Below are 21,389 nucleotides of genomic sequence, written 5' to 3' on the forward strand. Positions count from 1 at the left end.
AAAATATTTACAAATAAATTGTATGTGGAATTTGTGTGTCCAAGGTTACATTCTTGATACACTTCATCAAAATTTACTACCGATAGCGAGTCTTTAAAATTTTTAATAGAGAACTGATTAATTTTTCTTTTATATACTTTAGTTTTAGGATTGTTATAGGTTCTTAAATCTTGAGATAATGAAAAATAAATAGGAAAATGGTCTGATAAATCGGTTTTGATAATTCCTGTTTTTAAAGAAGTTTCGAGAAATGCATTTGTTAATATATTGTCTATTGCAGAGATGGAGGTTGGGGTTATCCGAGTAGGTTTGTTGATGATTGGAAGGATACATAATTGAAACAGATTATCAAAAAAGAGTTTAGTAACCGCGTTTTCTTTGTAGTTTAGACTGTTAATATTTAAATCTCCTATAAAGAAAATATTTTTTCCCTTGTCATTTATTTTAAGAAAGATTTCATTTAAAAAATTTGAAAATTCAGTTATATCACCTTCTGGAGGTCTATAGCAAGTAGAAATTATAATATTTTTTGATTTATTACCCGTTATCTTAATAGTAAAGACTTCGCTATCAGTGTCTGAGATGGAGAGGTCTGGTCTTACTTTAAACACTTGATTATCTCGGATATTCGGTGCAATCCCTCCTCCCCTTTTGTTTGTTTTTCTTTCAAAAGATATTAGTTTATAATTTGGAATTTGAAAATTTGTGTTCCTTTAAAATGATTCATCAGAACACCACGTTTCAGTTATGCAAATCATACTGAATGAGTAGTTGCAATCTATTATAAAGTTTTTTTGGTTTTGAGAAGAGAATTAAATTTAACGAAAAAAAAAGGACAAAACGACAAAATTATCCCAAGTATCCAGATACCCGAGTATGAAACAAAATAAAACTAATCACTTAAATACTTAAAACGTGACGCGGCTACTTTTATAAATCAGTTAAAAAAAATGTTAAGTATTTTTTATCTTAAAATCTCTCTTATTCAAAAATAAAAAAATTTCTTGGTGTCCAGCAATAAAATATTCAATAAATGGCCAAAAACCTCATATTTTACCTTTCCGCAAATAGCAAAGCGTTCAAATCGAAGTTTCCACATTTATTTGAACCACATTAATTTTCCACATTAATTTGATTAATTAATTTTCCACATTAATTTGAATACAATCTGTTTTTATGACTATGATTTAAGACAAAAATCAGTTTATAGTCGTTTGAAGAAAATAAAGTAAATGCAGATATAATAATTTACCGCCATAAATTGCTTAATAAATTGCCGAAAATTGTAATTTTTTTATTTACACATTTATTTTAAACCCAACACTTGCACATAGCATGAAATCAATAAAAAAATGTAAATGAAAACAAAAAAAATAATCTCACATGGGTACATTATTAATGTAGTATAGCTATTATATTTTGTTGTAATAAGTGAGGCTGGCATGATAACGACAGTTACATTTCCACTTTGCTTTGAAGCATTTGCACATCATTTGTCTGACATTTTTATTGGGTGCTGAACAATTGCATTTATTGAAACCTTGTCCTTCACACTTCGAATTTAACAACTTTAATGTTTCTCAGACCTTTCCTCATTTTGATTAACGCCTTCTTACGATGAAAAGCTTCGGCTACAAAATTCAAAACTGATTTCTTGAATTTTTTCCATTCAAGATTCATCCTTTCACTGCTATACAGAGTCACATCATTTTTATCGTGGTAAAGTATAATTCTAAGTAAGTTTTTGGAATCTCAAAGACCACGGTCTATTAAAGGTATAGATATTATTTGCTTGCTGATGTTTTTATAATTTTACTACTTTTAATCATAACTTCCGGCTTTTTTTTTTTGATCCTTCATTGAGTTGTTATTTTGTAGAAATGCTATCTCATTTAAAATATGTCCATCTGTTGTTTGTGCATATGCACAAATAACAGATGAACATATAAAATTTGTACAATTTATTCAAATTATTAGCTGGTATTAAACAATCTTCTTAACTCTTCAATTTTCAGACAAGAGCCTAGGTTAGGGATAAGATCTACACCATTGCCTTATAAAATAATAAAAGCATTAAAACAGAAGATCTTTTTGCTGCAATGAATCAAATTTTAATTCAAATAAAAATATTATAACAAATTCTATAACAGAAGGCGCAGCTATATCTCTGAGTAACAATGTTGCTAATGGAGAAACTTTGGATGAAATTGCACATCTACAAAATACAAGATATCAACACAATAAATGACCAAAGTAATAATATATATATATATATATATATATATATATATATATATATATATATATATATATATATATATGCCGATTTAGCAGCACTCCATTGCGAGTCAGGCTAAAAGATAGTAGATGTAGCAGCACTCCATTGCGAGTCAGGCTATTTGTCAGTCGATATAGCAGCACTCTGTTGCAAGTCAGGCTATTTGTCAGTCTATGTAGCAGCACTCCCTTGCAAGTCAGGCTATAAGATAGTCGATGTAACAACACTCCACGCATGATTTACAGTAAAAAAAGTAAAAATAAAAACATTTTATTAAAAAAATGAAAATAAAAATATTGTTTATATTGTTAAAAACATTCAGAATGATTTAAAAACATTCAGAATGTTTTTAAAAACATTCTGGTCAATTAGATTTGCGTTTTTGTGGTTTTTTAAAAAAACCACAAAAACGTGTCTACGTTCCCTGCATGTTTTCCTTATTTAAGTCAGGCAATATATGTATACTCCTTGCGTGTTATCCCTATTCAAGTCAGTCAATATATTTACACTCTCTAAATGTTCTCCTTTAAAAAAATAAATAAGACAAATTAAATTAAATAATGAAAACAGTAAGGAAAATAAAAAATAAAACATATTCTCCTAATTTTATAAACATTAAACACTCTTTGCTCCTAATTTTATAAACATTAAACACAAAGAGCCGTTTTTTATCATGAATGGTAAAAATTAGTTGTTAGTAGTTATATATATATATATATATATATATATATATATATATATATATATATATATATATATATATATATATATATATATATATATGTATATATATATATATATATATATATATATGTATATATATATATATATATATATATATATATATATATATATATATATATATATATGTGAGATAGTGTTATTGTGCTATTGCAATATTGTGTTATTATATTTATATTATGTAAGAGGTACAATTATTTTTTTACCCTGGAGTCCTTAGGTATAATGGCGGCAAGGACTCAGGGCTTAAAAACAATAAGTTCCAAGTCATTAAATCTCATGAATTTTTTTTCTTATAGCAGATCATAAGTCAACAAACATGTTTAGCGCTTCTAGACACTACAGACCTGAAAAAAATGGAGATATAAAGCCGGAGACCTTTTAAGACTCCGCATTCCTGCTAAGAACAACCTTAACTTTAACACAAGTATCAGGAAATCAATTTGTCTTGCAGATAATTCACCTGCACAAATCATTGGCCAATATGATGGTACCTTTATAATAGGAAACCACTCCTATTTAACTAAATTTTTTGTAGTAAAACAAATAATGTCACCTCTTATCATCGGGATAAACATTTTTACTAAACATTCAGCTCTGACATTTCATTTTGGAGGAAAATGTGAACCAATCCAATTTTACCTTGCTTTACCTTCCATAAAATGTAAACTTTATTAGCTTATTCTATACTAGAACCAACACATCTCAACTCAATCCGATCGCAACATCTTCATGACAACACAATTTTAATGCAGACTTTATTAATAGTGAAATTACTTGGCTCTTATATGATGACATTATTCAAATCAGCCAAGGCCCCTAGTTAGCCCAATGCTTTGTTACAAACCTATCACAAATATCTTGTATAGTAATCAACTTCCCTAACACCATAAATATACATACTCGTCTGGATTCTTACCTTTGTCCTAGAATCAATGACCTACTAAGGTAGCTATGAACAGTATATTCATTAAAATAGATCTAAAAAACGCCTACCACCAAATCCCACTAAAAAAAAAGGATGATTCATTAACCACCTTTGAAGCTAATAACTCCCATTTGGATGCACAAATGTCGTAGATGTCTTTCAACGCGTCATGGATGATTTTGTCTTAAAATGCAAACTACAAAAAACTTTCCTTATCTAGACGATATTGTTATATGTGGATCAAAAAGAACACAACAAAAACCTTATAGCATTTAAAATAGCAGAAAACGATTTTGAAATGAAAATGAACAGTAAAAAGTGTAATAAAACAATAAAAAGTTTTCTCAAACTCTGTTTTATTGGAAAACTAATAGAAAACAGAATGTTGAAACCAGATCCCAAAAGGTTCCAGGGCTTACAACAATATCCTATTCCAACTATCCTATTCCAACTATCCTATTCCCAGCGCCGTACTATCGCAAGTGCAACAAGTGCAATCGCACTGGGCCCCCTATTAAATAAATTAGAAAAACTTCTCCAATACCATAAATTACTACGAATTAAAAGAAAAAAAATTTTTTTTTAGTTTCTGCACAGGGCCCCCAAAAGTTACAGCACGGCGCTGCCTATTCTAACATTAAACAGCTTCATAGGCTTCTTTGCATACTATGCTAAATGAACCCCTAACTGCACCAATTTAACTACCATTCCGACTAATTTTTGTGACTCAATAAGCAAAAATGTCCCACTTTCAGATGAGGCTATCTCTTCCATTACACAACTAAAAGACCAACTAACCACTGCATCTTTAGCTATAGCTTACCCAAATATTGTACTTAAAATCAAAACTGATGCTTCTCAAACTGCTATTGGTGGAATGCTAAGTCAAGATGGAAGACCTATTGTATTCTTCTCCAGAGTCCTATCAAGGCCTGAAAATTGCCAATTAGTCATAAACAAGAAGCAATGGCTATTATGGAATGTTGTCCTTGATAGAGACATCTAGTATTTTCTGATCAGAAATTCGATATTATAACAGATCAAAAAGTTGTTTCCTTCCTTTTTAATCCAAGACAAACTTCCAAAATAAAAAGTGACAAACTTACAAGATGGCGCTTAGAACTATCTGAATATCGGTTCAATATTTCATATAGATCTTGACCAGAAAATATTGCAATCTCTAGATGTCTTGCCATAAATACTAATCTTAGTACACTACAACAACTACATATCAAACTATGCCACCCAGGAGTAACACAATTGAACCACTACTACAAGACATGGAATTTACCCTACATTATTAGTGAAATAAGAGACATATTTTCTGACTATCAGGTATGCTGTAAGCTCAAATCAAAGGTTTTTTAACCCCGCCTGGTCAACTCCTCTCCTCTACTGGACCATGGGAAAGACTGGCTATGGATTTGAAAAAAAACCTTTTTAGTTATAACTGATGAATATTCCAGTTACCCATTTGCATTCACTTGCTCCCAAATTACCTCTGATACAGTAATAAAACATCTTTTTACTGCCTCTATTCACCCTAATTGTGGTATTTAGTTTGAAGAAAGAAAACTAAAAAACTTTCTTATAGAAAACGGTATCTGCAAGACACGAACAACACTTTATTGACCACAAGGAAATGGACAATATGAAAGATTAAACTCCACTTTATGAAGTTTTGAACTAGAAAAAACTGACTGGGAACTGGTATTCCCTGCAGCTCTATCCTCTATTAAATCACTACTTTGCACTTCAACAAATTTTAGTCCACACAACAGATTAATGGGTTTCGAACCCTAGTAGAATTAGGTAGTACTGTCCTACATAAAAATCACCTCTGATTGAAAGAAGATCCACTGGTAAAACCAGTCACTTTTCTTGAAACTATATAACCCCACTATGCATGAATAAAGTATATGAATGGCAGAATTGACACTGTATCAACATAACATTTAGCACCATGTGCCACTCCCCACATTAAAGAAATAATCCAACCACCTGAAACCTTGAGACACCAATTTCACCCAAAGAAGTTTAAAAACAGTTACAAACACTTGCAATAAATTTGAAACTGATAAAAATAACCTTATATCACCAATTGATTGCCATCTTATGTCTGCTACTAATGATTTACCTTCTCCAAATAAAACAACTACAAGTAACAAAATTACACCTTCCATACCTCCATATCCTAACATTACTACTACCCAAAACTTACTAGTTAACGCAAACCGCCCACATCGTAGTAGAAGACCGCCTTTAAAGCTTAATTTGAAACAAAACTTAACAAAGTTTTAAAATATATATATGAATATCTATTGGAAGAGTGGATGACTGTAGTATTGTTTTACTGCAATATTGTGTTATTATATTTATATTATGTATATTGTTTTCCTTTATATTTTAGATAACATAATAATAACCTTACTACTTACTTACTTGTATAAGTCTTGATCAGGTCTACAACATATATATATATATATATATATATATATATATATATATATATATATATATATATATATATATATATATATATATATATATATATATATATATATATACATATATATATATATATACATATATATATATATATATATATATATATATATATATATATATATATATATATATATATATATATATATATATATATACGCTGACCACAATAAGTCAGCAAAATATCGTTAATATATTATATCAAAACATATTTTAAAAATAGTTATTCGCTGTCTTTTTTATTGAAATCAATTTGTGTCAGAAAAAGTGTTTGTGGTAAAAAATGGCTCTTGGCTTGTTTGTGGTCAAAATGCATTAATTTAATTATGGGAAGTAGTTAAACCACAAAAACACAAATTAAAAGACTTGAATGTTTTTAAAAACATTCTGAATGTTCTTATTTAATTTTTTTAAAATAAAAAATTTTTAAATGTTTTTATTTTTATTTTTTAACTGTAAAACATGTGCAGAGTGTTGCTACATTGACTGACAAATAGCCTGACTTGCAACGGAGTGCTGCTACATCGAATGACAAATAGCCTGACTTGCAACAGAGTGTTGCTACATTGACTGAGGGTTTGGTTGGGGCAGGCAGTCAGGGGTAGCGCCAGGATTTTTTGGTCTTCGAGATATCTAGCTTCCAGATATGGAGCAAACTCCAAACATTTATATGTTTATACTATGTCAAATAAGGATGCTTTTTGAATGCTGAGAATTTATAATATGAAACTAAAAAACTCTCGATGAATATAAGTCTAATTTTTAGTATTTGACATAAGTATAAATGTTTGGAGTTTGCTCCATGTCTGGAAGTTAGATATCTTGAAGACCAAAAAATGCTGGCGCCACCCCTGTATATATATATATATATATATATATATATATATATATATATATATATATATATATATATATATATATATATATATATATATATATATATATATATATATATATATACATACATATATATATATATATATACATATATATATATATATACATATATATATATATACATATATATATATATATATATATATATATATATATATATACATATATATATATATATATACATATATATATATATATACATATATATATATATATACATATATATATATATATATACATACATATATATATATATTTATAATATAAAATATATTTATGTTATATATTTATATATCAAATAATATATATATATATATATATATATATATATATATATATATATTTATAATATAAAAGATATTTATGTTATATATTTATATATCAAATAATATATATATATATATATATATTAAATGTATATATATATTATATATATATGTATATATATGTATATATATATATATATATATATATATATATATATACATGCAGCATATAATTAATAAAACCTTTAGTTGCAGGTTGTCAGGTGGTCTTAAATCATAGAGGACAGCAAAAAAATCATTATTGCCAGCAAAGAATATATATATATATATATATATATATATATATATATATATATATATATATATATATATATATATATATATATATATATATATATATTTATATATATATATATATATATATATATATTTATATATATATATATATATATATATATATATATATATATATATATATATATATATATATATATAAAAATAAGGAGCTTGGCAGTAAGACTGAATTTGTCTTCTTCTTGCCACAGCCATATATTTACAATTCGTGATAAATGATTTTTAAAATTTTTTTTTATGGTGAAATACATAATAATAATAATGATAATATGTGTGTGTGTGTGTTTGTGTGTGTATGTGTGTGTGTATGTATGTATGTATGTATGTATGTATGTATGTATGTATGTATGTATGTATGTATGTATGTATGTATGTATGTATGTATGTATGTATGTATGTATGTATGTATGTATGTATGTATCTATAGATGTATGTATGTATAGATGTATAATGATAGTATCTTTTTTCCCAGAAAATGATGAAACAGCTTATGAACCATTTGCATTTTTATTTTGGACTCTACTCATTCATATTTATTTTCTTATTTGCTTTTATATGCTACAGCAATACACTCAGCTCAGAGTTTGTGTATGATGACACGTAAGTATACTTCTACCTCGTAATTATTTTGGGTTGTTACAAAAATAAATTTTATTTCTTTCAAATTTAGGTAAATTTTGAGTTGTTTTAGAGATTATGAAAATTTTGTTTTAAGTTTTTTTAATTAAGTTTTATACTTTCTTAAAAAGTTAGTAATGTTTTAAATTCATTCACTGTGTTTATTGCTCATCAGGTTAAATCAAAAGTTAGTTAAAAGATTTTCTTTTTTAATTGTTTGTCATTATTTTTTAATTGTTTATAGTTATTTTTTAATTGTTTATAATTATGACACAAGGGATGCCATAATGAATTGTTTATAATTATGGCACAAGAGTAGATAAGTCATCTACTCTTTGTCTTAAAGGCAAAGGGTAGATGACTCATCAAGTACATTACCGTTCATAAATATAAGAAGATCTAGAATGTTGCAATAATGATTAGCTGAAAAAAAATCAAGTTTTAACTGAGTAAATTTCACTAGCCACTGAGAGCCCTATGCTGTAGCAGAAGTGAGGTCCTTTTCAAGCTCAAATGCTTCCTCCAAGCAATCAGAGAATGTTGGCTTCTTATCAAGACAAGAATAAATAACAGTATCCTCAGCTAACAATGCCACCTTAGATGTGAGAATTTCTGAGAGATTGTTAATATGAATAAAAAAAGTATAGGGTTAAGGGTTGAACCTTGAGAAACCCCTGAAGTTACAGGATATGAAAAAGAGTGCTGACATTGAGGACAACTTTTATACTATGATTGCTACTACGATTCAATAATCTTAAAGATTTTACCTGATACACCATAAGTAGAAAGCTTATGGAGAAGACCAATGTGCCGAATTTTATTAAAGACTTTAGAAATGTTGAGAGCGATAGCCTTAACCACTCAACATCTAACTAATGCACAATGAAATCTATCAGTTATTACTGTTAACAAATCAGCATAAGAAAAAGAAGATCAAAATCCATATTTATGATCAAAAAGTAATAAGTTTTTAGATTCAAGATGAGAGATGATAGTAAGAAGATTAATGGAACGGTAGTTAGGCAAGTCAAATCGCTCTCCAGAATTTTTGGAAACAGGGAAAACAGATGTCGTTTTCTAGCAGGCTGGAAAACAAGACACTTATAAGCACTTATTAAATAGTTTTGAAAGTATAGATGACAGCTCCGGAGAACATTTCTGCAAAACTATAACAGGTATGTTGTACGGACCACAGGCTGTAGGAGAGTCTAAGCAGGAAATCACTTTAGATACAGAAGCTTGATAGATACAAATCTCAAGCAGCTGATCAATCTGTTTGTCGGCTATATCAGGTAGGATGTGATTAGTGGAATCAAGAGATAATAGTAGTGAAAATTTCTCAGCAAACAACTTTGTCTTAAGGTGAGGTAACAAAATCTGACTCATACAAGAGAGGGGGAATAACAGTTTTTTTTGTTTTGTATGTTAATACAAAACCTCAGTAAGGTCAAGAAGACCACTACAGGCAAGGAGGCTACTTAATTGTGGTTATAACCCTCTCTCAACTCTATAACTCCAAAACACGAGCCTTGGCAAACAAGGTCGCTGCGCAGAGAAACAAGTTAAGCATCGTACTTCCAGGGATCCAGGGATGTGGTGGGGATCGAACCTTGACTGTATTATAGACATTGTTAAACAGATTTCTGTTTTCTGAAGAATTGTTTTGCTGATATATATGAAAGTAATGGTTATGATCGGCAATTACAGCGGCACAATGAGAGGAAAACCACTGAAAAGAGTGGTACTTGACTTAGAATTGTTGAGAGGTAATAAAAGGTTCCATGCCAGTTTGAATCCAAGAAGTTACATAAGAGGCACATTTGTCAGCAGGAAGGCGAAAGATTTCTTCCCAAAGGCCATCACAAAGAAAATCACAAAAAGAGTCTCAGTCAGCTTTAAGGTAGTTGTAAGAGGTATGATGATAGGGGGATCCTGATGAAGAAGTAGAATAAGATATTAGTTTTAAAGAGATCAAACCGTGTTCAGAAGCACTTAAGGGTAAATGTAGAGAAACTGAGCACTGACTAAGATCAGAAACAAGACATGTTGAGTAGAGAAGGCAAATGATTCAGATTGTCTGGAATACAAGTTGGAAAGTTAACATTTGAGTTAGAGATTAAGAAAGGTAAAAGTTGTGGGCCTTAACACTGGCAGAGTCACTGACATTAGAACCAAGCCATTCAGTGTGATGAACATTCAAGTCACCAATAACAATGATATTGGCTGAAGGATAAAGGGAAAGGGCTTGGTCAATTTGATCAGAAATAACATTAAAAAGAGTGCAATCTTGAGATTAAGGGGAGCAATATAGTACAAAAAGAAAGTTGATTGAGTGAAGTGGTGCTAAACGAAAAATAATAGATTGCACCTAAAAGAATAGTCTCTGGATTCAAAACTAGTTTCCCGGCAAATGGGTGAATTCTTACAAATGTAAGTGCCCAGGCCAAGCCTGTGGCTATTGGAGTCTTTATGAATTAAAGAAAGATAACCATCAACACTCAAATCACAAGATGAGACAGCTTAACTCAAATTAGTCTCACAGGGTGAAAGTAGGTCTGCTGAACTTTACAAGATATGAAGATCAAAAAAAGAAAAGTTATTTTGAAGACCAGGAACATTAGTGAATGATAGGTTTAAAGAACTTGGTGATGAAGATGGTTTTTTGTGTTTTATAGTTTTTAGTACTTTAGTCATTTTTAAATTTGTTAAAGAACTTGACTCAAAGCACAGATAATACTCATTACACTATCTAATAGTGCAAGCAATCGCCTCATTACTATTAATAAAACCCTAAGCCTTAACAATGGGCTCCAAATGTGGCCTCAACAATGCACACCAAAAGTACAAGCAGATATAAAAATACAAACCCATGTATTGAGTCAAGAAGATTGCTGGATCTTCTTGACTCAACATACTAAACTGGAAACAATGTATTGTAGATACATCTATGTTAGCCTAATAGATGTAGAAATGGTGAGAAGCTGGTCAACAGATAGAATTTGTTTACCCCTTATAATATTTCCTAAAATCATATTGCTTTCCAAATATCATGTTGCTTTTCATAAAATATATTGTAAGTTATAAATGGCATTTATAAGGAATGGAGCTTTAAACAACTTTTTTTTGCTGGTTAGAGCTGGTAAGGTATTGCTTTAAAACCACAGTTAATGTGAAAATACTGGTTACTTATTATTCTCACATTGTTGTTGTTAATACTGTGAGAACCTTCCAATCAACATTGCATCTGCTCATTCCAGTGCTGTCAAATTTGTTATTGATCAGACTCCTCATTTCATTGTTGATATAGTTTATTGTGGTGACAAATTGACCAATGAAGCAAATACACCACCACCCATCCCTCAAAAAAACAAAGAAACAAAAAAAAAAAAAAAACATGTCAGATAAAAAGAAAGTATTTAGTTATACATAAAATCTTATTAATTATGTGTCATTAATCATAGACAATATTCTTTAAAAAATTATAGATGTTCAATCTTTAGTTGCAGCTTGACTGCCAGACCAAAACTTCAATGCACAAGATGTTTTATTATAAATTTTGTTTGTAGGTGTAACCCAGTACAATCTGCTTTGTAGGTGTAACCCATTACAATCTGCTTCATGTCCTGCTGCCTTGTTGGATACACCATTTTAGGCAAAGGCTAGGAGATGCCAGCTCCGACTTTAAACACCCCCTGCTTTGGGGGTGGGTATATTGAGTAAATTGAGTAAAGGCTAGAGATGGTGTCTCGATAAAAATACTAATCTTGGGCAGATGTTAAATGCATCCGGCTACTGTCTTGACGCAGGCCTCTTAGAAAAAGACTTAAGGGGTAAAGAGATTCTATCTGTTGGCCAGTCTTGCACCCCTTCTTCATCTATTAGGCTGGCACAGATATATTTTTAATACATTGTTTCCAGTTTAGGATGTTGAATGCTGGATCTTCTTGACTCAATGCATGGGTTTTGCTTATGTCTCTGTTTTTATGACCAGGCAACTCATTCTATTATCTCCTAATGAGGGTACAGCTCTAAAACTCAGTTTTATGGTTCAGAGACCAGCTGGTAGTCAGGTTTCCAGAACTCTGTGGTAGCTCTCAGTGAGGCTGATTCATACAACAGCTGAAAAATATATAAATAAGTATTAACAGTGCCATGTTGTGCATGGATGGTGTGCCTGTTTGTACTTTTGGTGTGCATTGCCAAGGCCACATTTGGAGCCCTTTGTTATGGCTAGAGTTTATTAATAGTAATGAGGCAATTGCTTGGGCTATTAAACAGTGTACTGAGTACTGTTTATGCTTTGAGTCTAGTTCTTTAACAAATTTAAAAATGACTAAAGTACCAAAAGCTATAAAACACAAAAAACCATCGTCATCACCAAGTTCCCCAAACCTATCATTCACTAATATTCCTATTCTTCGAAGTAACTTTTCTTCTGTTGAGTCTTATCTCTTGCAAAGTTCACCAAACCTACTTGCTTTTTGTGAGACTAATTTGAGTTCAGCTGTCTTATCTTGCGATCATAGTGTTGATGGTTATCTTCCTTTTATTCATAAAGACTTCAATAGTCACATGCTTGGCCTAGGCATTTGCATTTGTAAGAATTCACCCATTTGTTGGGAAACTAGGTTTGAATCCACAGACTATTCTTTTATGTGCTTTTGTTTAGCACCGCTTCACTCTATCGCCTTTCTCTTTGTTATATATCCCTCTCCTTCACCTCAAGATTGCACATTTTCGATGTTATTTCTGATCAAATTGACCAAGCCCTCTCTCTTTATCCATCAGCCAATATTGTTGTTGTTGGTGACTTTAATGCTCATCACACTGAATGGCTTGGCTCTAGTGATCTTGATGCTCTTCTGAAATACTAAGGGGTGCAAAGTTGCCTGGCTGTTATTCCAGTGAAAACCTTGCACTGTATCCTGTATTAAAAACTTTTCTGCAAAGTCAAGAAGAAAAAGCTTGTTTTTCTTTTAAACTAGTTTTTAAATGTTGTAAGTAGGTGGCTTAACTTTTCAATATAAAATGATGCTTTCGTAAATTATATAACTGTTCACATAAACCATATCAATAAATTCATTTAAAGCTAAATTTGCTGGTGCTAAAACACATTGAAAATTTGATTTTTGCCATTGATAAAAATTAACTTCACTAATTTCCTTTTCATTAAGGAAAATGTCAATGTAATCTAACAAAACCTCTTTTCCAGGACATTTATCGCAGCTATGCACCATACAATCTCTATATTTAATGCTACAAACCAATAATTTCAATGAGCTTTTGTAATCAGCAATTCCAGGAATTTTCTGTTCAAGGAGCTTTACATTTGATGGTACTGGCAAACACAAACTGCATGCAGACCAGAAGCACCACCCACAGAAATGCACCACTTGGGCCTTAGCTCACAAAATTTTGAAAATCCAGCTTTAAGATGATTATGTTTCTTATTAAACTCAATATGAAGTTCTTTCATATTGACTAGAAGAAGTCGTTTTTAGATGTGTTGCTTTATATCATCTACTTTAACTGAAATAAACTCTTTCTTTCCTACACAAACTCTTGAATGTTCATCTCATTGATAGACCTGAACAACCTTTGTAATTACATCTTTGCTAAGTTTTCTACCCGATTTTGGAGAAAGATTTGATAGTATTCCACTTTTTTTTGTACTACAGATCTTTTCGAAGTCAAAAAATATTTCTGAGTTTTCTCTATTGACCAACTGCCTGGAATGAGTGTAAGAAGTGTGATTTTTTCAGATTTTAATGTTTTGTCAAATTTTGACTTAATTTGAATCATAATATTTCTAAATCTTTGTTCGTTTTTTCAAACATTTTTTTGAAGGAGATTCATTTTCTTTTGTATCATGTTGTTTGCAATGCAGAGTTTTTCTGCAACTAGTTTAAATTTTTTGACTATTATTTGACGGTATTAAACCAAAATCTTTGGCATATGAAAGACTGATAACTCTAAAAGAATCTACAAAGTAAAGATAATAATTATTAAATATTGTTTCACATTTATTTATTATTATTACAGTATTTGTATTAAATTAAAGTATTAGTTTAAATATTGAAACTTACTTTTCACTTTTTTTGCATACTTGTTAAAAGGATTACAACAATACCTTCTATGTTTATTCTCATATCTCAACAAGTAAACTTTCTTGTAATAGTTACAAATAAAATCTATGAGATTTACTTTGCTTCTCAAAGAAAGAAGCTCTTGGTTTTGTCTAGACAGTTCTTGGTAACATTTACTTTTTTTAGACTTGTTAAACTTGACAAGATAGCACTGTTCATTTAATGCTTTACAATACAGCAAGGAGAAAGTTCAGGCATACTACTCATTTATTAACAACAATTTATTTGGTTTTATTAGTACTTTTTAGATTGACAGACTAGTTTTATATAATTAAATGAAGCAATGACTTAACATTTAAAAAGTAATAATTTTATGTTAATTTTACCTGACCATTAGAGACTATCATTGGGGCTTATAAATAAGTGCCCATTAATTTTTTTAGTTTTTATTAATTAACACTGTTTGATTGATGCATATAAGAAATTTTATGAAAAAAAAAAGTGCCATCTTAGGTAACAGATGGTTTGCATCGCAGATCCATTTTAAGAAAATCTTGATCTGACTCATTTTGATGACCTATATCTTTTGAATACAGCTCTTTAATCAACTCTAAGATCATTTCAAAATTTTTTGGTATTGGTAACATGAGTGATGAAAATTAAAATTATTTTTGTAAAAATTTAAGCTAGCAATTTATTTAAGAAGAACCAATGAAATGTCCTGGTTATTTAAGTAGAGTTAATAAAATATCCTGGTTAATCTGAGTGATTGCATTAGAGCTTCAATAAAAATCTTTTTTCTTTCTATTCTTACTAATAATTTTACTTTCAACTGGTGAGACAAGTGGATCCAATGAAGCATTAAATATTATTTTACAGAAGGAATAAAAGCAAACTTTGATTGAAATTTTTGAAAAACTGTTGTTAACAATTTAATATTGTTAATTGACAATTGTGGATTAAAAAATTTTGTTAATTAAGGATTGTTTGTTTTTTAAAGTGTGTAGTTTTACTAACTTTTGTTTATTTGGAGCATTTCAAACCAAACATTCTCTTGCAAAAAAACAATTTTACTGTAAAATAATATTCTTTAAGTTTTTTTTTTTTTAATGCTGAAAAGCACCAAAAAAAGAGGCTTTTTAGTGCCTTAAAGTTATCATAGATTTTTGAGAGTATTTTTAATATAAAGAGCAAGATAAACTTAGTTAAACACCCATAATCATATATCATAATCTTAAATCAAATAAAGGTATTTATTTTTGTATGCGCACAAAGTTTTCCAAATAAACTGCTAAACATTAGGGCCCATACTAATTTGCTATGGTGTTTAGGAATCATTTCCTTGACTTTATATCACTGCACTTTAAATTTTTTTTTTAAGTTTTTCTTTTTATATTGCTTATAATATTTAAATTTTTTATATGTTATTTGAATATATTATTTAAATTCTTATATTATATAAATTTTTTAATTAAATTGCTTATACTATTTAAATTAAATTTTTAATTTTAATTCCTCATTAGGCGTGCTATTTTAGCAAACCAAGATCTACTACCATCCAAGCCTTGGAGTAACATACTATTTAATGACTTTTGGGGTACACCTTTATCACATAGTGGTAGTCATAAATCATATCGCCCTGTCTGTGTATTTTCATTTCGACTTAATTATTTATTTGGTCAATTGAACCCATGGGGTTATCATCTTGTAAATATTATACTTCATGGAATTGTATCATGTTTGTTTACATATTTTTGTTTGTTGTTTTACAATAACAAATGGGTTGTTATACTTGGTGGCTTAATGTTTGCAGCACATCCTATACATACAGGTAAGTTTATATACATTACAGTATGTTTATTACAGATTCAGGTATGTTTATTATACATTCCAGTATGTTTATTATACGTTCTGGTATGTTTACTATACATTTCAGTATGTTAATTATACATTCTGGTACATTTTTTATACATTTTGATATGTTTTTTATACATTCTGGTATGTTTATTATGCATTTTCGTATGTTTATTATGCATTTTCGTATGTTTATTATGCATTTTCGTATGTTTACTAGTAATTATTATTAATGTGTTAATAAAAAAGTATTTTATTATTTTTCTTATTGATGAAAAAAAGTTATTTTATTTGATTGATATCATTTTATTGTATTTTTAAAGTTAATTAATTTTTAAAAAAAGAGGCAGTTGCTGGCATTGTTGGAAGAGCTGATGTGGGAGCAGCTTTATTTTTTCTACTTTCATTAATTTGTTATATTAAAGCATCAAATGGTTATTTCAGTAAAAATATATTATGGTTTTGTTTAAGTTTATTATTTTCTCTGCTTGCCATGTTTACAAAGGAGCAAGGTATAACTGTATTGGGATTATGTATTGTTTTGGAAATCCTGATTGTGTCAAAATGCAATATTGCTCAGCCTTCTAAAGCATTTGAGAATGTAAGTTAAATTTACAGACTTTTTTTTCGTCATAAAAGATAATTTAAATATATAATTTAAACTTTTTTTTTAGCTCAGGATATCAGGTGGTCATATACGGTGTTTATTTTTAATAATATGGAGTATAGCAGTTTTATACCTTCGTTTTTTGATCATGCAAAACACTCTCCCTGAATTTTCTAACTCTGATAATCCTGCTGCCAATGACCCAAATATTCTAACAAGGTTCTTTACATTCATGTATCTGCCATTTTGCAATTTATATTTATTAGTTTTCCCATGGCAATTGAGTTATGATTGGTCAATTGAAGCTATACCTTTGGTTGAGAAACTAGTATGCTGGGAGAATGTTTGTTCAATTTTAATGTACTCGTCTCTGATATATATACTTTGGTTTTATCTGAGATGTTTTAATTTACTCCTAAAGAATAAGAATAATCAAAATGTAAATTTATTTGACCTCATGGTTTTTGGACTTGCGGTCATGATTATTCCATTTTTACCGGCCACAAATTTATTTTTTTATGTTGGATTTATTGTTGCTGAACGTATACTGTATATTCCAAGTATTGGATTCTGTTTTCTTTTTGTTAATGGGTTGCATTTAATGGTTCATGTAAAAAAACAACCAAGATGGCTATATGCAACAGTTGTGGTATCTTTAATTTTTGCATTGCAAACATATCAACGAAACTTTGCATGGAAAAATGAAGAGAATTTATACAGGTTGTTTTTAAATGAAAATTCATATTAATAAATATGTAAATTCATAATGATAATAAAATTAATAAGTTAATAAAGAGTAAGATGAATAAAATATAAATGTTGAAATAGATGTGTATATTAAAATTGGAACATAAAAGTTTATATAACTTTTAACTTGAAGTTGGTAAAATCTACAATTACTAATTATTTGTTTTTTCATGTTTTCTCATCGGTACATGTTTTCTCATCGCTACATGTTTTCTCATTGCTACATGTTTTCTCATTGCTACATGTTTTCTCATCGCTACATGTTTTCTCATCCCTACATTTTAAGACCGCTGTGTTAAAAAATAATATGTAACAATTTGCTTTAAACTTTTCTTTAACATTTTCTGTAAGTCTCTTTTAAGGGACTTTCAAGGAGGATTTCAAAGTCCTCAAAAAAATTTTCTAGGGCAATTTTTACAGAGCAAAAAAAAAAAAATATTAACAAATTATTTCTGATATGAATAGACAACTTGTGCACATCTATGCAAAACGAATTTTAAAAAATACATTTTTAAAATTTTGTTTAAAATGTCCTCAAATACCTGAAGCACTCAGTATAAAGCAACTGTATCTTGTCATATCCTCTCATAAGGCAACTTATGCACAATTTTAAGGCGTGTCTCTCTAAATTATGGTTTCATATATGTATTTGTTAAATATATTTTTATGATGTTTATTATTAAGTTTTAAGAATGAATAGATTAGGAAGAATTTAAGAATGTATATATATTGTAATATATTTAATAGAATATATTTAACAGGATAAGGTTTTGCGTTTGCTGACCACAACTTTTAAGGGTTTACTGTCATAAAGTTGCTATCTAATGTTTCATGTAAAAGCTAATTTCGTTTGCAAATTTTTTTTTCCACATCTTCATATGTGTGCATAATTTTTGTAGAGATTGGTTTGATTGTTTCATTTACATTTCTTTTTCTTACGAAATGGGGGTAAATCATCACTGAATCTAATAGACACCGGTGATGGTTTATCAGTGTCAAGCAGCCTTTCACTGAAAAAGATTAACTTTCACTTACCTAATCTTTCACTAAAAAAGATTGTGATGTCACATCAAAATCTTTCTCAGGGCATTTAAAATCTTCTATTGCTTTTCTCACTGTGTTTCAACCCCCTAAAATTAGTTTTGGAATGTGCATCAATAAAAAAGGCAACCATACAATTGACATTCCCATTAAAGTTAAACCATGCTTTAAGTTCAGGTTGTAGTGAAGATTTCATTTTAAATAAGTTTGGAGTTCATTGTGCTATATCTATTTATAGCAACTTATAAAATTACTTCAGAAATGCAAGATATACCTGAATGGTTTGAAGAGTATGATACTTTTATACTTAATTATAGTTAAAACAATTTGATGTATAATAACTAAGCATAATAACAAAATAACTAGGTGTTGCCAAATAATCCGTACTTTGGCAGAGCATCGAGCCAAATATTTGGTATTTGGCAAAATCACTATTGGTGACATCTCTAATATTTAACACATTTAATATAGTAGTATATTTAATTGAATATTTAGTTTAAATAAACATTATTTAAAATATATATTTATAGTTTTTATGCAGTAAAAATAGAATATTTAGTTTAAATAAAAATTATTTATAAATTATATTTATAGTTTTTATGCAGTAAAATTGTGAAATTAAGCTACATAGAATATTTTAAAAATAATTTTTATAAATATTGTGTATTAATTTTAGATCTGGTCTAGTATTGAGTCCAGCAAAATGTAAGTTTTCTTGTACAACTGGGGTGGGAGTAAAGCAAACAAAAAAACAAAAAAATATATGTATAAAGATTTAGGAATTTTGTTTCCTTTTGTATTTATTGGAAGCTAAAACATCTTTAAAAAGGTGTGACATTTCATTGTAGAGAGTTATCTGCTTTATCTAAAGGTGTACAAATTATTTGTTTTTGCTTAGCTAAAACCTAACCTTGCCTACACTCACCCTAGTAAAAATTTTTTTTTTTTAAATTTGATTTGAACCACTTAAAGTCAATTTTACTCAACTAAGAAGATGTAGAAAATTTTATGATGAATGAGTGAATGATGAATGAGATTCTCTCTTCAGTTTTGCTAGTTCTGGAATAATAGTTATGCGCTGAAAACAGGGGAAATGTTTTTCAAAGGGTAAACATGTTAATTGCTACATCTATGCACTAAGATGAGTGCAGCTAATTTAATTAATTAAAACAAATAGTTAAGACATCTTTTGCTATCTAGAAAAACTTTAGCTTGTCTTAGTTAATGGATAAGTAATTATTATTATATTTAATTAAAAACAAAAAATAATGCATATTTGAATTTAAATATATAAAAAACTAATCTTATTAAGATTTAAACTTTTAAAAAGTTTCTTTTTTTTTATAACTTTTCATTGAATTTCATTTTTTTTGTATTTTTCATTTTGCAATAGCCTACTTGAATCTTGGTAATGTTTTGAATGCCAGAAACAAAACTAAAGAAGCCGAACAAGCATATCGTACAGCATTAAAATTTAGAAGCAATATGGCAGATACTCACTACAATCTGTAAGTCTTATCATATTTATTTTATAGTTTTTTTTGTTGTCTATTTTGAGAACTTCTTTTCTTTGCTGACTTTTTTTTACTCTTAAAGAAGCTGTAAGAATAGCAAAAAGCAATATTTTTTATTTTTGAAGTGTTTCGTACAGTGGCCTAGCAAGGGGGCGGGAAAAAGTGGAAATAAATAACAAAAAATGTGAGAATAAAAGGGAGTAGAAAAGCATAAAAAAATTATGACAAAAACTCAAAGAAATTAAAAAGGTTTTGAGTAGATGACATTAGAAGTCAGTGTAAGAAATATTAATACAGGTTGATGATTTTAGTGAAAGAGATTTTACTAAAAATGGTAATTACTGAAACAACGTATTTTGTGCAGTTTTTTAGTAATACTTATCTTCCAGTATTAAAGTGCTTGAACCCAATCCACTATAATATTCTGAACAAAACCACCCAATCCAACATAATATTCTGAACAAAACCACCCAATCCAACATAATATTCAACCCAGTCTACCATAATATTCTGAAAAATATATGCAATCTTTAAACTAAACTCAAATTTCCTATCTAGAAAATTTGAGTAGATTTTTTAGATAAAAAATTTGAGATCAGCCTAACTTTCAGCATTTTGATCTTAATAATATTTAGATCCAAGTTAAGAAAGTAGATTGTATACCATGAGTCTTTCAAGGTTAAGTTAAGAAAGTAGATTGTATACCATGAGTCTTTCAAGGTTAAGTTAAGAAAGTAGATTGTATACCATGAGTCAAGGTTAAGTTTGCTATTTTTATTGAAAAATTTGTGCTTTTTATTACTTTCTGCTCACCAAAGTTATTAAAGTCAGTTTCATATTTTACATTGTGTAGTGTGATGTGTATCTTATCTCTGAACAATGCAATAATGCACTGCAAGTATCTCTGCTTTAAGATATGCTATTAGATATGGTGAACATTGGTTTTTATGTTT

General features: G+C 28.9%; 1 protein-coding gene across 2 annotated transcripts in view; it reads left to right on the forward strand.

Moving 5' to 3' along the window:
- Positions 1-1,057: 1,057 nt before the first annotated feature.
- The window catches only part of LOC100202110 (protein O-mannosyl-transferase TMTC2), a 51,454-nt gene continuing 31,122 nt past the window's right edge, over positions 1,058-21,389 (forward strand). The window contains exons 1-7 of one of the 2 annotated variants that reach the window (XM_065804756.1): positions 1,058-1,775; positions 8,442-8,569; positions 16,197-16,504; positions 16,872-17,128; positions 17,202-17,854; positions 19,599-19,627; positions 20,316-20,430. In XM_065804756.1, coding sequence (XP_065660828.1) covers positions 8,445-8,569; positions 16,197-16,504; positions 16,872-17,128; positions 17,202-17,854; positions 19,599-19,627; positions 20,316-20,430 — 1,487 coding nt within the window. In that variant the 5' untranslated portion in view covers positions 1,058-1,775; positions 8,442-8,444. The remainder of the gene's footprint in view (positions 1,776-8,441; positions 8,570-16,196; positions 16,505-16,871; positions 17,129-17,201; positions 17,855-19,598; positions 19,628-20,315; positions 20,431-21,389) is intronic. The other variant, XM_065804757.1, reaches the window with a different exon arrangement.

Source organism: Hydra vulgaris, chromosome 09, assembly GCF_038396675.1.
Source record: "Hydra vulgaris chromosome 09, alternate assembly HydraT2T_AEP".
NCBI classification, from domain to species: Eukaryota; Metazoa; Cnidaria; class Hydrozoa; order Anthoathecata; family Hydridae; genus Hydra; species Hydra vulgaris.